At 47.0% G+C, this 15,169-nt stretch overlaps 2 protein-coding genes across 4 annotated transcripts in view; one reads left to right on the top strand and one right to left on the bottom strand.

Moving 5' to 3' along the window:
* The window catches only part of GNPAT (glyceronephosphate O-acyltransferase), a 169,316-nt gene extending 162,943 nt beyond the window's left edge, over positions 1-6,373 (bottom strand). For all 3 annotated transcript variants that reach the window (XM_033936353.1, XM_033936355.1, XM_033936354.1), the window contains exon 1: positions 6,176-6,373. In XM_033936353.1, coding sequence (XP_033792244.1) covers positions 6,176-6,217 — 42 coding nt within the window. In that variant the 5' untranslated portion in view covers positions 6,218-6,373. The remainder of the gene's footprint in view (positions 1-6,175) is intronic.
* C3H1orf131 (chromosome 3 C1orf131 homolog) overlaps positions 4,454-15,169 on the top strand; it is a 58,978-nt gene continuing 48,262 nt past the window's right edge. Inside the window, exons 1-2 of the mRNA XM_033936356.1 lie at positions 4,454-4,588; positions 6,339-6,558. Coding sequence (XP_033792247.1) covers positions 6,471-6,558 — 88 coding nt within the window. The 5' untranslated portion in view covers positions 4,454-4,588; positions 6,339-6,470. The remainder of the gene's footprint in view (positions 4,589-6,338; positions 6,559-15,169) is intronic.

Here is a 15,169-nt window from a genome sequence, read left to right as displayed (position 1 = left end):
CCAGGGCTCAGTACTTGGGCCGATCCTATTTAATATTTATATCAATGACCTGGAAGACGGAATATCCAGTGAGATCATTAAGTTTGCAGACGACACAAAGCTATGCCGGGCAATCAGATCGCAGGAGGATAGCGAGGAACTCCAGAGCAACTTGTATCAGTTAGAGAAATGGGCAGATCAATGGCAGATGAAGTTCAACGTGGAGAAATGCAAAGTAATGCATTTAGGTAGTAAGAATAAGGAATACGAGTATAGAATGTCAGGCGCAACTCTGGGTAAGAGCGAACAAGAAAAGGACCTGGGTGTACTGATAGATAGGACTCTGAAGCCGTCGGCACAATGCGCGGCAGCGGCAAAGAAAGCAAACAGAATGTTAGGCATGATAAAGAAAGGAATCACGAGTAGATCGGAGAAAGTCATAATACCGCTTTATAGAGCAATGGTCAGACCACACTTGGAATACTGTGTCCAACATTGGTCTCCCAACCTAAAGAAGGATATAAAACTGTTGGAGAGGGTGCAGAGACGAGCAACGAAGTTAATAAGAGGTATGGAGAACTTGGAATATGAGGAACGACTCAAGAAACTGGGACTGTTCTCCCTTGAGAAGAGAAGGCTGCGAGGGGACATGATCGAGACGTTCAAAATGCTGAAAGGCATCGATAAAATAGAGCAGGAAAATAAATTATTTACATTGTCCAACGCGACACGGACAAGAGGACATGGTTTGAAGCTAAGGGGGGACAAGTCCAGGACAAATGTCAGGAAGTTCTGTTTTACGCAGCGAGTGGTAGACGCCTGGAATGCTCTCCCAAAGGAGGTTATTAAAGAATCCACTGTGCTGGGATTCAAAGGCAAATTAGATGCACATCTCCTTATGAGAGGCATAGAGGGATATGGGTGACTAAAACTACATCAGGTGTATACCTGACTGGGCCTCCGCGTGTGCGGATCGCCGGACTCGATGGACCATGGGTCTGATCCGGAGATGGCAGTTCTTATGTTCTTATGTTCTCAAACGGAGGCTTCATCAAAAGAGCAAGGACCACGTTAAGATCCCAAACCACGGAAGGCAGTTTAAGGGGCGGATAAACGTGGGAAAGGCTTTTCATGAAGCGGGAAACCACCGGATGAACAGAGATAGGCTTCCCGTCAATCGGCTGATGAAAAGCAGTAATGGCACTAAGCTGGACTCAAACCGAAGAGGACTTGAGACCAGCGCCAAACAAGTGCAACAGATAATCCAGGACTGCAGATAGGCTCCTGCTGTCGAGTAGCACACCAGGCAGAAAACGGGTCCATTTCTGATGGTAACATTGGCGAGTGGACTCCTTCCGAGATGCCTCCAGGACATCCAGCATAAGTTGTGAGAACTGGAATGAGGGCATTAAGTTTCGAAGAACCAAGCCGTCAAGTGCAGAGACTGAAGGTTGGGATGAAGCAGCGAACCCCGACTCTGTGTAAGCAGAGAAGGAAAAACAGGCAGAAGAAGAGGCTCCCTGGAACTGAGTTGCAACAGAAGGGAGAACCATGGCTGTCGGGGCCACTGAGGAGCTATCAGAAGCATGGTGGCCCTCGTGGACTTGAGCCTGACGAGAGTCTTCAGAATCAGAGGGAACGCATACAGAAACAGGTTTGTCCGGTCCAGCAGAAAAGCATTCGCCTCGAGTCTGAGAGGGGTGTAAACTCTGGAGCAGAAGCAAGGCAACTTGTGATTGAGGGGGGGATGCGAACAGATCGACATTCGGAGTCCCCCAACGAGCAAACACCTGACGCAGAGTCATGGAATGGATGGACCATTCGTGAGGCTGCAGAAGACGACTCAACCTGTCCGCCAGACAATTGTGCTGGCTCTGAATGTAGATTGCATGAAGGAACATGTTGCGGCGGATGGCCCATTCCCAGAGCCGCATCGCCTCTCGGCACAGGGACAGGGACCCTGTTCCCCCCTGTTTGTTGATATAATACATGGCGACCTGGTTGTCTGTGCGGATCAGCATCACCCGGTCGCGACGCCGGTGACAAAAAGCCTTCAGGGCGAAGAAAATCGCCCGAAGCTCCAGCAGATTCATGTGACAAAGGCGGTCGGCACTGGACCAAAGACCCTGAGTGCAAAGACCGTCCAGATGAGCCCCCCAAGCATAGGCCGACGATCCCGTCGTGAAGACCTTTTGCGGAGGAGAAGCATGAAACAGAACACCTCTGGAAAGATTGGAAGAGAGCATCCACCAACGGAGAGACCTCTTTAACAAAGGAGTCATGACAATTCATCAAGAGAGAGGATCCCGATCCTGGTTCCATTGAGACACAAGAGTCCACTGAGGACTACAGAGGTGAAGTCTGGCAAAAGGAGTCACGTGAACCGTAGAGGCCATGTGACCGAGGAGGACCATCAGGAGTCGAGCCGGGGCCGAGGACAGATGGGCCACCCTCTGGCATAAACGAACAAGGGCCTCCTGCCGAGGCTGAGGCAAAAAGGAGCAGAGACGAACCATGTCCAGGACCATTCTGATGAACTCTAGAGACTGGGACGGACAGAGGTGAGACTTGGGGAAGTTCACCTCGAAGCCAAGACTCTGAAGGAGCAAGATGGTATGATTCGTCGCTCGCAGAACTTCTTGGCAAGAGGATGCTTTGATCAACCAGTCATCGAGGTAGGGAAACACCTGCAGGCCGCAGAGACACAGGGCCGCACTACCACAACCAGGCATTTCGTGAAAAACCTCAGAGAGAGGCCGCCAGGCTGAAGTGAAGAACACGATACTGGAGATGGAGATCCCCCACCCGGAATCTCAGATACCGGCGAAAGGCTGGGTGTATTGGAATGTGCGTGTACGCCTCTTTGAGGTTCAGTGAGCACAGCCAGTTCCCCTTGTCCAAGAGGGGGTACAGAGTAGGGAGGGTGAGCATTCTGAACCGTTACCTGACCAGAAACTTGTTCAGAGCACGGAGGTCTAGGATCGGACGCAGATCCCCAATCTTCTTGGGCACCAGAAAGTACCGGAGTAGAACCCCGTATTCCACTGGTCCGGAAGAACCTCCTCGACCGCCTGGAGGCGAAGAAGGGCCCGAGCTTCTTGGAGAAGGAGGGGCAACCGAGACCGGTCCGAAGGAAACCCTTTTGGAGGAAGGTCCGGGGGTATGTGACTGAAGTGAAGGGAGTACCCCTCTCTCCCCTTGGCCCCCCTCTTTCTTTCTGCCTCCCTTTCTCTCTCCCCATGGCCCCCCTCTTTATTTCTGCCTTTTTCTCTCTCCCCCTAGCCCCCACAAAGCCATCGTGCCGATTTCTCCACTTCCCCAATTCTTTCCCTACCCCCACCCCCAAGCCAGCAGCCGATTTCTCCCTGCTCCTTCTCCGAGCCAGGCCTGGCGCGTACAAGCGCCGGGCCCACAAGACTTCACCTCCGGCATCAGTTCTAATGGAGAGGGTGTTCCAGGCCAGCCAGACAGTGATTGGCTAGTCCAGAACTTCCTCTCCGATGTTAGAATTGACGCCAGAGGTGAAGTCTTGTGGGCACTGCACTTTTTCCCCACCCACCAGCCCACCTCACCTTTTGCCTCCACCTACCACGCAGTTGCTGGCCGGGCTAAGGAGTGACTCTGTGGGGGAGCCGGTGCCAGGGATGCGGTGGTTAGACGGAGCAGCGGCAGAATAGGGAGGGTGGCTGGCTGTGCACCCCCTTGGGGCGTGCACCCGGGGCGGACGCCCCCCCCCCCCCCGGTACACCACTGGCCATGATTGTTCTTAAGTACGAGTTGTACTTAAGTTGGGCATCTAACTCTGGGACTGCCAGTATTATTTGAGCAGTACACCAGAAGGCAAGGGAGACATCCTTTCAATCAATAGAAAAATCTTTATTTGAAAATAATGTCCCAACAAGGATCCTAATTTCGGCGTATGCAAGACGCCTTTCTCAGGGGACACTGATTCAAAGAGCTATAAAAGCTCTGCGAAAAGAAAAAAAATCTTAAAACTGCCAAGAGTAGGACTCGAGTTCTCAGCAGTTTCCCTTGCCTTCTGTGGACTGTTAGTATACTAAGGCGAGGTGGTGTTCTTTTGCCTGTCTATTATTTGAGCTCCATAAATGTTTATGTTGGCATGCTTGTTGCACTATTTTGATCGTTCATTGTTAACATGTTTGTTATAATTTCAAAGCAGAAACAGCCTTATTTTTCAGGGAGTTTCTCCATACCCCTTCCTTCACATCTGTTTTTAGAAAGAGCTATTGTCTGCTGTAGAACTAACAGCTAGAGAATGACACGGTGGCTGTTAGCCGCAGCCGGAGCATTGAAGCTGCGTGTTGCTACCGTAAAGGTAATCTCTGACGCAACCGGAAGTTGCATCAGAGACGGCCTTTCCGGCAGCCATATGTAACTTCAACACTCCAGCTGCTCTTAGGAAAGCAATTTAGAAATCACTGGCCACGAAGGTAAGGGGCAGGGAGGGAATAGGGAGATATTTGGATTGGGCGGAGGTGCGGATGTGGTGCTGTTGCTCATTTCCCTCATTGCTGGGGCTTCCGACGCTCTCTACTTTAGGGAGGAGAAACACTGCTACAAAGCGGCTGCAAAGAAGCCGCCTTGTCAGGTACCCGCATTCACTCCCGGAAACCCCACCATCTGGCACGCTCGTAGCGCTGGGGGATGAAGGATGAGGCAGGAAACTGCTCGCGCTGCGGAAGTGAGGCAGGAATGGAGTTTGCGGGCTCCCTGGGAGGTGGGGGGGGAGGTGCTATTCTAGATGCTAAGGCTACACACGAGGAGATCCCCTTTCCTGGAGAGCTGAAAAGTAGAGACTTCCTGGTAGGGGAACAGAAACTCTCGTCAAGTTGGCCTGAGAAGAGTCACCAAAATGCACGATTTTCAGCTTGGGAAGTCAGCTTAGACACCGTGTAGTATTCCGATTGGGACCTGTGTCTGGTAACATGTGCGCTTTTTTTTTTGTATATATTTTATTAAGAAATGCAATTCTTGTGCTATGTCACTATGTTTCCCATGTGAGCCTAACACATCATGGCTTAATTTGTGCTTGTATGGATGCAGCGAGGATGGGGCGGTGAAGGGGACGGCGGGGATAGAGCGGTGGATGGCAGGGACAGGGCAGTGATGGGGACAGATTTTTTCCTCGTGTCATTCTCTACTAACAGCAGAGTGCTCTGTGAAATAGGAGGTATTTAAAAATGAGTGTATTCCTTCTGCATGGCTCATGGGCACAGGGATATAACCTAACCTGTCCTTCCAAAAGGACACATCTATCTACTAAAAATAGATATTAGCAAGATAAGAACCTAATCTCGGGGGGGGGGGGGTGAAGGGGAGAGGGGATTGCTGAAAAGTTCTCAGCCCAACCAACTTCCTAAATTCTGAGCATTATTTTGCCACTGTAGCTGACAAATTTTCTTATTTCTTATATTGTAGAAATGAAATTCTATGATTTTGTTGTTGGGTTATTATTATTTATTTTTTTTTTACATTGTTTCAAATTATTGATTGAACCCTATTCACATCATTCTCTTCTTGGTTGGGCTGAGAACTTTTCAGCATCATCTCGTATATTATGCGTTACATACGTATGGTCCTTGGGTATCAACCAGCTCAATACTACGGTTTACTAAAAACTAGTAACCACGGGAACTCGTGCGCTTAATTATATTTCAATGGCAAAATATATATCATAAGCTATCGTCCGCACTGCGATATACCGGCTCAACTTGTTTTCTCATATGGCGGTTTCTTTAAATATAACCCCTGTTTCCTCATTTGCTTCTGAAACAAACTTAACAGCTCTCGCTTTCAACCTCTCCTACCTCTGTCAGGCAGAATCTGATCGTCAAAGCTGGAGCGGTTAGTGTGTTCCAATAGGAAAATAACTACTGTATTTGCGTTCACCCGCCATCGTTCACCGCTGCTTGGTTATCATCTGGTAATGGTACATAAAATCCCTAAATATTCTTAGCAGAATTTACTTAGAAAGCATTCCTGCTCTTTATGGGTCTTAAACTGATGCAAGCGGAGGAAACTGTCGCTAAGCAGCAAGATGGTTTAATTCATACTAAAAATAAATTAACGGCTTAAAATATCATAGCGTGTAGTGTATGCATTACAGTAATATGAAGCAAACCCCCCCCCCCCCCCAACAGCAGCACCTGGCTCTCGCTCCCACAAATGGACCTACCGAATAGCCTGCTCCAGCGGCTCCCACCACCGCCGCCGCCATGGGCCCAAGGCTAGAAACCAACGCCAAACCTCACCAGCCGACTGCAATCTCTGCCCACAGCACAGGCCCTGCCTCCAGACTTCAAGCCACCTCCTCTTTCTTTTCTATTCTTCTTTCTTAGGAGCAGCCATCTTGCCTCAGAACGGAAGCCGCATTGAGACAAACTGGTGTACACGGCGTTCCTTCCGGTTGTGATACCGTGCTAAATAAGCGCGAGGTGAGAGCGGATTCTGGAGTAATACTCTATGAAGTCATGATGGCGGGGAATGGAGACCATAGATCCTGTAAGGATGAAACGGCGAAGGCATTGGACGCTGTGCTGAGTAGTCTCTATGATTTCGGTAAGCTGAGATGGCTTCTGTGTTGTGCTCCTGGGAGGTTTCCTCCTCGAGTAGCCTTACTTGAGCCTAATGCATAATACTGGGATTGGGGTTGGGGGGAGAGGTATGGTAAGAAACTGGCCGATTAGTGTTCTGCAACTAACTGGAGAAAATGGCATAAGTGAAGGAGGAGGTTAAAAGGCCGAGGAAGGGGTTACTGAATGAGAGTGGCGGTAAACAGCTAATGAATTGGGAGGGGTGACTAGAATGTGGCAATCTGGGTACAAGAGTTAGTGAAAAGTATTGCATTGGAAGTGCCTAAGTGTCATCCTCTATAACAGTGGTTCCCAAACCCTGTCCTGGGGGACCCCCAGCCAGTCGGGTTTTCAAGATATCCCTAATGAATATGCATGAGAGAGATTTGCATACCTGTCACTTCCATTATATGCAAATCTCTCTCATGCATATTCATTAGGGATATCTTGAAAACCCGACTGGCTGGGGGTCCCCCAGGACAGGGTTTGGGAACCACTGCTCTATAATAAAACCCTAAGCACGCATGCGCACTTAGGAGGTCGTGATCCCTGCTGCTGTGATGTGTGCCTCCGTGCCGAATTCCATTTGCAGCACGTGCGCCAGCTTGGGGCGCGGATTTAGCAGTGGTTTGTCTCTACAACAGCAGGAGGGTGTCGTGCAGGTGCTGGGAGATGTTTCATGCTGGAAAGAAGTGGAGAGGGAAAGGGGGCTGCTGGGGGGGCAGACAGCAATCATGCTTTGCTCTTGGAGAGGGGGGAAACAGAAGGGGGCCACGGAGAGACAGGCTCCCTGGGCTAGTAAAAGTTAAAAAAAAAAAAGTTACGGCTCTAGATGGCTCTTAGACGTATGCGCAGACCATCTACGGATGGTCTGCGTATGTGTCAGGATCACACACTAGCAATCCGTGTGGTCAGAGGGGGGCGTTTCTCCTATCGCCCTCATTTTATTTTTTTTGTTTTGTAAATTCGTTGGGCCTGCATGGATCGGCCATGCAAAGGAGGTTAGTGAATCTAGCCCCTTGTGACTTTGGCCAAGTCATTTAACACTTCGTTACCCAATGTAAACATAGAAATATAATGGCAGATAAAGGCCAAATGGTCCATCCGTCTGCTCATTTATAGCATCCACTGTCTCCTCTTCTCTCTTAAGAGATCCCAAGTTCTTGTCCCATGCTTTCTTGAAGCCAGACATCCTGCATCCTCTCATTCCAGAGCTTCCTTTCAAATGAAAGAGATTTGCCTCATGCACATTTATGCCACGTAGGTATTTAAACGTCTCTATTATATCTCCTTCTCCAGCCTTTCCTCCAAAAGTATACATATTGAGATCTTTAAGTCTGTCACTAAAGTACCAAGGAAGGTAGTAAATGGGATTAATTGGCAAAAGTACAAAATGGTGAAGAATCCCACTGTAGAGTGCCTTTCTTTTTTAACAGGAGGATGAAGGGTCTCGGAGACCTGCTTGATTTTAAACACTGTTGTGTAATATCAAGACTGATAGGTCCACAGTTTTAATCATCGACCCAAATTTCCACCTCCTCCTTTATGCTCAACTTAAATCTCTTTATTAATATTAATTTATTTTAAACTTTTACATTTTTTAATTCATAAGAGATTTTTACTTATCTTTTAACATGCAGAGTTTCTAGCCAGCCCCAGCAGGACCCGTTTCGCCACTAAATGGCTTTATCAAGGGTATCGGGTTGTTCTGCAAAAATAATTTTTTTAAAAAATTTGGCTTGTATGCTAAACACCCAGCAACTGTATAATAACTTCTTATAAATCGCTAATCCTAATTTAGATATCATATTAAGTTAAAAATATTTCATTTAAACAATAAATAAATCCGTGCTCCCTACCAACGTTGGCTATCAAACTACTAAATCAAAAAGGATTCAACTAAAGAATTAATCATTATGTTTCTAACTTAAGGCAGTAAAACTTAGTTGTTATAGAATTTTTACTTACTTATAACTGCGCCCTTCCTCTTTTTAGGGCTAGATACTTTCGCTGCAAGAGACGCCATCACGAATGACTGCTTTTAACGTCTCCTGCTTCTGACATGCGCAGTTCTAAATTAAAAATTAGCGCATGCGCAGGTTTTCAAAGAGTCCAAACATATCCACATTTAAAAGGTATAACGGAAAAACTAATACCCTCCTAAAAACATTCTTAATCGGGACCATAACTATCTCTAATCTAATCTAAACCTTAGGTTTGTATACTGCATCATCTCTACATTCATAAAGCTCGACACGGTTAACAAGAGTTAGGGTAGAAAGGAACTCCAGTGGAGGGAAGAGGCAAAATGAAGAGAAAAATTTAGAGGACTAGAATAACCAGAGAGGGAGGAAGAGTTACATTTTTGAGAATAACCAGGTTTTCAGATGTTTACGGAAGAGTTGGAGGGAGCTCAGATTCCTAAGAGGGGAGGTGAGGTTGTTCCAGAGCTCAGTGATTCTGAATCTCCTCTTCAAACTGCGCATGAGATATTTTTTTAAAAAGGAAATAAGGATCTGCTAACCTCCCACGTTAGTGTTTTTTTAAGTCTAGAACCAGTCTGGTTTTCAAGATATACCTAATAGAATATGCATGAGAGAAATTTGCATGCCTACTACCTACTTTATAGGCAAATCTCATGCATGCATATTCATTAGGGATATAACCTAACCTGTCCATCTAGAATGACACATCTATCTATTAGAGAAATCTTGAAAATCCAACTGGCTGGGGGTCCCCCAAAGACAGGTTTAAAAACCACTGGTCTAGATCCTTTACTTTTGAATGAGCCCTTTCTACACCTGTCTTACTATTAAACCAAAATTCTGCAAGTTTATTTGTCAAAATTTAAACAATATTTTTGCTAATTATTATCCATATTCATTTAAAACATATAAAATAAAATGGTTTTCTTCTATTTTTGTTGTCTGGATGTTTTTATTTTTTCATCATATTGGTTCCACCTTCTCTTTTCTGCTTTTCTGTTGTCTGCTAATTCTCCTTCAAGAGCTGTTATCCATTTGTCTTTTCTTCTCTCTCCTTTCTATTCCCTCACTACACCTGCCTCTGACATATTGATCATTCCTTTTTAGCTCTTTTCTGCCTCTTTTTCACTTTTCAGTTACTTATCAAATTTCCATCGTTTCTCTTATTCCCTATGTCATTCCTTCCTCAGCCCTCCATTCCCTTTCATCTTCAACCTACTCTCTCATCCATTTCCCAACATTTCTGTTTCTTTCCCAGTGTCTACCATCTCTCGCTCCCCTTACCTTTTGCCCTGGGTTAACCCTCTCTATCCCCCTCCATGCATCATAAGAACATAAAAATAGCCTTACTGGGTCAGACCAATGTTCCATCAAGCCCAGTAGCCTGTTCTCATGGTGGCCAATCCAGGTCACTAGTACCTGGACAAAACACAAGGAGTAGCAATATTCCATGCTGCCGATCCAGGGCAAGCAGTGGCTTCCCCCATGTCTTTCTCAATAACAGATTATGGACTTTTCCTCCAGGAGCTTGTCCAAACCTTTCTTAAAACCAGCTTCGATCATATCTCCCCTCAACTGTCTTTTTCAAGCTGAAGAGCCCTAATCGTTTTAATCTTTTCTCATACGAGAGGAGTTCCATTCCCTTTACTATCTTGGTCGCTCTTTGAAACTTTTCTAGCGCAACTATGGGCATCTTCTACTAAACCACGCTAGTGGTTTTAGCATGGGGAGCCGCGCTGAATGACCCGCGCTGCTCCCGACGCTCATAAGAACTTTATGAGTGTCGGGAGCAGTGCAGGCCATTCAGCGCAGCTCCACACACTCAAACCGCTAGCACGGTTTAGTAGAAGAGGGGTTATATCTTTCTTGAGATAAGAAGACCAGAATTGAACGCATTAATCCAGATGAGGTCGCACCATGGAGCAATACAGGGGCATTAGAACATTCTTAGTCTTGTTAACCATTTCTTTTTAAATAATTCCTAGCATACTGTTTGCTTTCTTGGCCACCACCGCACATTGGGCGGAAGGTTTCATAATATTGTCTACAATGATACCCAGATCCTTTTCTTGGGCGCTAATCCCCAAGGTGGACCCTAGCATCCGGTAACTGTGATTCAGGTTATTCTTCCCAATGTGCATCTCTTTGTGTTTGTCCACATTACATTTCATCTGCCGACTTTTGGTGACGTCATGCGGTTGAGCGGACGCTGAGAGGCTCTACTCCTGTCCTCAAGTCCCCTATTATCTGCGAAAATTGTGTTTTCTAGCGGGTAGAACTATCACTTGTGCAGGGGATTATTGGTTGAAGGTACAGCGTATCAACTGATGTTGCATTGAGTTCTTTATGGCGACTAAGATAGTCCGCAAGGAGCAGGAGCGTGGCATACCCCCAGAGGCTAAGATGGCGTCGAACTCCATCCCTGCGAGCCCTACCATCAGCCCCATGTGGACGGCTGAAATTGTGGTGGAGATCATGGTTGCAGTAGAGGCTGCTATTGATAAAAAGCTGCAGCAGTTCTTCGACAAAATTGACACGGCTTATGAGCGCCTGGATAGCTTGGGCCTGGAACTCGATGATGCTCAAATGTGGGTGAGTGCGCTGGAGGGTAGGGTGTCCCCACTGGATACGAGTGCCACCCCCTTGAGAAACAACTGTCCCAGCTAACCCAAAAAGTCAACGAGAACAGAGCCCAACACAATAATTTAAGGCTGGCGGGGCTGCCAGAGTGGATTACTGATGTTTAGCTGATTGACTTTCTGGAAAAATGGATTCCGCAGTCCCTCTCTGGATTCCTGCTTGGGCAAATTTTGCATGGAACGTGTGCATCATCTGGGGCTAAGGGAGCTGCGGGGATGGTTTGCAGTCCCGCATGGTCATCTTTAAAATTTTAAACTTTGCCCATAAATCAGCTATCTTGCAGGCGATCCGGGCGGGCAAGGGTTTGCGCCATGACAACAAGACCATCCTTTGTTTCCAGGATTACTCGATGCTGGTGGTGGCATGGAGGAAAGAATTTACCCCTATTTGTTCTGCGCTTTTCAGCCACAGTTAAATTTGCTCTCCTATACCGCGCACGTCTTCGGATTCAGCAAGAGGGTCAAGTGCAGACCTTTGACTCTCCCATTAAGGCCCTTACTTTTGTCAACATGCTGGGCATCACCGTGGTCCTGCCAGTGGACCGTCGCCCACGGCAAGGACCTGTGGATACCTCAGCGGAAGACTCGTGAATCCTGGTTTGCTTGGACTATGGTAGCAAGGGATCTGCCTGTTGTAGGTTGGGTGTGTGAGTGTTTGGTGGTTGGAAGGTTTTGGGGGGTCTGCCTGGGATGTTTTGGGACGAGTGTTCTGTTTGGGGAGGTGGAGTGGTGGTTGGAAATAGGGTTGTCTATGTATTCTGGGATTCTGTCTTGCTTTCTTAGTTGAAAAGGGGAGAGGATTAGGACTTTTGCTGTGAAGCGGGTTTTTGGGGGTTAGTAATAGGATGAGGGTGGGGGACCTATTGGCTTGGGTTTTGGGGGTTCAGGGTAAGATGGGTTCAGCACTCCAGTGTCAGGGTTAGGTTGCTTTGGGAGGGACTTGTGTAGTGGCCTTTTGGTCAGTTGTTGGGGGGGTCCAGTGAGGGCTGGGCACTGGACCACTTTGTATTCATCTTGGTATCTGCTGTTTGTTCATTTGTGGTGGGATACTGGGTGAGTCTACTTTGCAGGCCTGCTCGTGGAATGTGGAGGGTATTAACTCGTCTATGAAACGCTCCAAAATTTTACAGTTTAAAACAAAACCCATCAAATGCATGTTGCCTGTCTTTAGGAAACTCATTTATGTGATAGTGAACATGAAAAACTGGCCCGGAGTTGGGTTAAGGAGGTCCACTATTCCATTGACACTACCCATAGTGCGGGAGTGGCGATCCTGCTCAGTAAATTTCTCCCTTATGCTGTTCACAAAGTTGGTAAGGATCCAGGGGGAGATATTTTTCTTCACCTAGAGGTAAAGGGTCAGGAAATGGTGATTGAACATAAGAACATAAGCAGTGCCTCCGCCGGGTCAGACCATAGGTCCATCCCGCCCAGCAGTCCACTCCCGCGGCGGCCCGAACAGGTCACGGCCTGTCTGAGTCACCAGAAGGGGCCCCCTTGCCACCTTGGTTTCCCATTGAGTCCTATCTTCCCATCGAAGTCCTAACCCTCCGGTCTTGCACATCCACGACCTGGTTGGATTTCTATACTTATTTCCTGGTTAGCTTTCTATACCTGTGTTACATCCCAGAACCTCTCTCAGTATCCCACGATCCCCCTATCCCTCAGGAATCCGTCCAATCCCTGTTTGAACCCTTGTACCGTACTCTGCCTTATCACTTCCTCCGGTAGCGCATTCCAAGTGTCCACGACCCTTTGGGTGAAAAAAAACTTCCTTGCATTTGTTCTGAACCTATCTCCCTTCAGTTTCTCCGAATGCCCCCTCGTGCCTGTTGACCCGTGATCTATTCCCCGAATGTCTTTAACATGGATTTTTTTGAACAGCTTATGTGCCTTCTTTCAGCATCTTCCCAGCCTGATATTTAGTGATTTCAATGTGGTCCTTGACCTGAACAGGGATCGTTTTTTTTTTTTGGGGGGGTGTTCTTCTACTGATTACAGGCCTGCAAGGGGCTTTGCTCAGTTTTGTCAGGTCTTGGATTTGGTTGATGTCTGGAAGCTTTATCATCCTGTAAATAAGGATTTTACCCACGTGGCCCAGGCTCATCCTACTATGTCCCAAATAGATTATGTTTTGGTGTCTTCTGTCTTTTTTCCTCAGGTAACCCGTGCGGAGATTGGTACCCCCCACTATCTTTAGCCTCGCACAATATTCACCCAACTTCAAAAAGCTGGTAGATGAAATGCAGGCTCAAAAGTCTCACTAATGAGCAAGAGCGAAATATTAAAGATTGTGCAAGATCAGCCTGGATCGATACTCGACCTAAATTTAATACAAATTACTCAATTACATTACATTACAGATTTCTATTCCGCCATTACCTTTCGGTTCAAAGCGGATTACAAAAAGAGTTATGGAAGAAGGGTTACAACGTTAGATCAGAGAAGGTTTCCAAGAGAGGGAAAAGTAGGATCTGGGATTAGGGAGGGGATGGTAAGAGGGGGGTTAAGCCCTAGACCAAAAGAATACCCAGTCCCAGAAGAGACAGGGCAATAACAGTCGTGCCAGCCAGGCTGGTGGAGCTCCACTCCTTAGAGCTTGCTGTCATCTACTGAGAGGGGCAGTTGGAGAAAGAGAGAGAATGGAGCCAGAGCCAGATTGTCTGGCTACAATCCCAATTAAAAGCTAAGACCCAAGAAATGGTCATGGAATTAAGAAACCGCTAGAAGCAGAAAGCAGAGGAGGTTACCCAGCTGCAGGAGCAGGTAACCTTTGTGAAGTCCTCAAATGCAACCCTGCAGATGCAGGTAGCAGAGCTAATTGTGGAAGGAGAGAAGGCAAAAGAACTCACCCAGGTTGCAGAAAGGCAATGAATGGGAGGGTGCCTTGCTTGAAGTCAGCCAAGCATGTGAACAGTGCAAGCGGCTAGAATTGCTCTCTCTCTCTCACAAACTCTCTCTCTCACACTCTCTCTCTCTCACTCTCTCTCACACTCTCTCTCTCACACTCTCTCTCTCTCACTCTCACACTCTCTCTCTCTCTCTCTCTCACTCTCTCACACTCTCTCTCTCACTCTCTCTCTCTCTCTCTCTATCACACTCTCTCTCTCTCTCTCTTTCATATCCCCCCCGGTCTGGGTTTCCTTCTTATCCCCTCTACTTATTGGTCCATTATCCACGTCCTCTCCTCTCCCCACTTACAGTTCAGGATCCATGTCCCTTCTTTCCCCCCCTCCCCAAGAGGCCTAGCACCCATGTTTCCCCTTACACACACAGTTCTGGCCTCTCTGACCAACCAACCCCTACTCCATGAAATCCCAAAGTGGTGACTGACAGCTGGCCAGCAGAGGCAGCGCTGTGAACAGGCTTCTCTTCTGCCACGTCATCTGTCTAAAGGAAGTGATGTGGCAGAAGGAAGGTCCTGCTGGGACCGATCACGAGCTGCCTTCCAGCTTTGGGAGGCTGTAGGTATGTTGGATCTCACAGCATGGTGGGTGGGGGGGGAATCGGTGGGAGGGAGGAGAGGCCAGACCCACGTAGAGGAGGAGGGATGGAAATGGGCAGAACAGAAGTTTGCACAGAATTCTGCACAGATGAGAAATTCTGCGCTGTGCAGAATTCTGCCAGGAGTAATATACATCGATATTTTTTGTATATTTTGTGCCTTTCTGATTTGTTAATATATATTTTAGTTTTTTAGTTTTCTTTTGGGTTTTCTGGCTCTTCCCATCCTGTCTTCAGGCCAGGAACATCGAATCCTTTTGTGTTCAACTAATACTCAACCCTTTTGTACATGGTTTTACATTTATATTTTGTTACAATGCTTTATAGGTCCTTTTACATTGTCATCTGTACTTTTTTGTCTTATCATTAAAAAATACAGTTATTTATATTTTATATATTTTTAGTGTCCCTTGATGAAGGCATCTGTTGATGCCAAAACTCGGGTCCTTGTTGGGACATTTTAATAATA

Source organism: Geotrypetes seraphini, chromosome 3 (genome assembly GCF_902459505.1).
Source record: "Geotrypetes seraphini chromosome 3, aGeoSer1.1, whole genome shotgun sequence".
In the NCBI taxonomy this organism is placed as follows: domain Eukaryota; kingdom Metazoa; phylum Chordata; class Amphibia; order Gymnophiona; family Dermophiidae; genus Geotrypetes; species Geotrypetes seraphini.
This window is presented reverse-complemented; position numbering and strand designations above follow the sequence as displayed.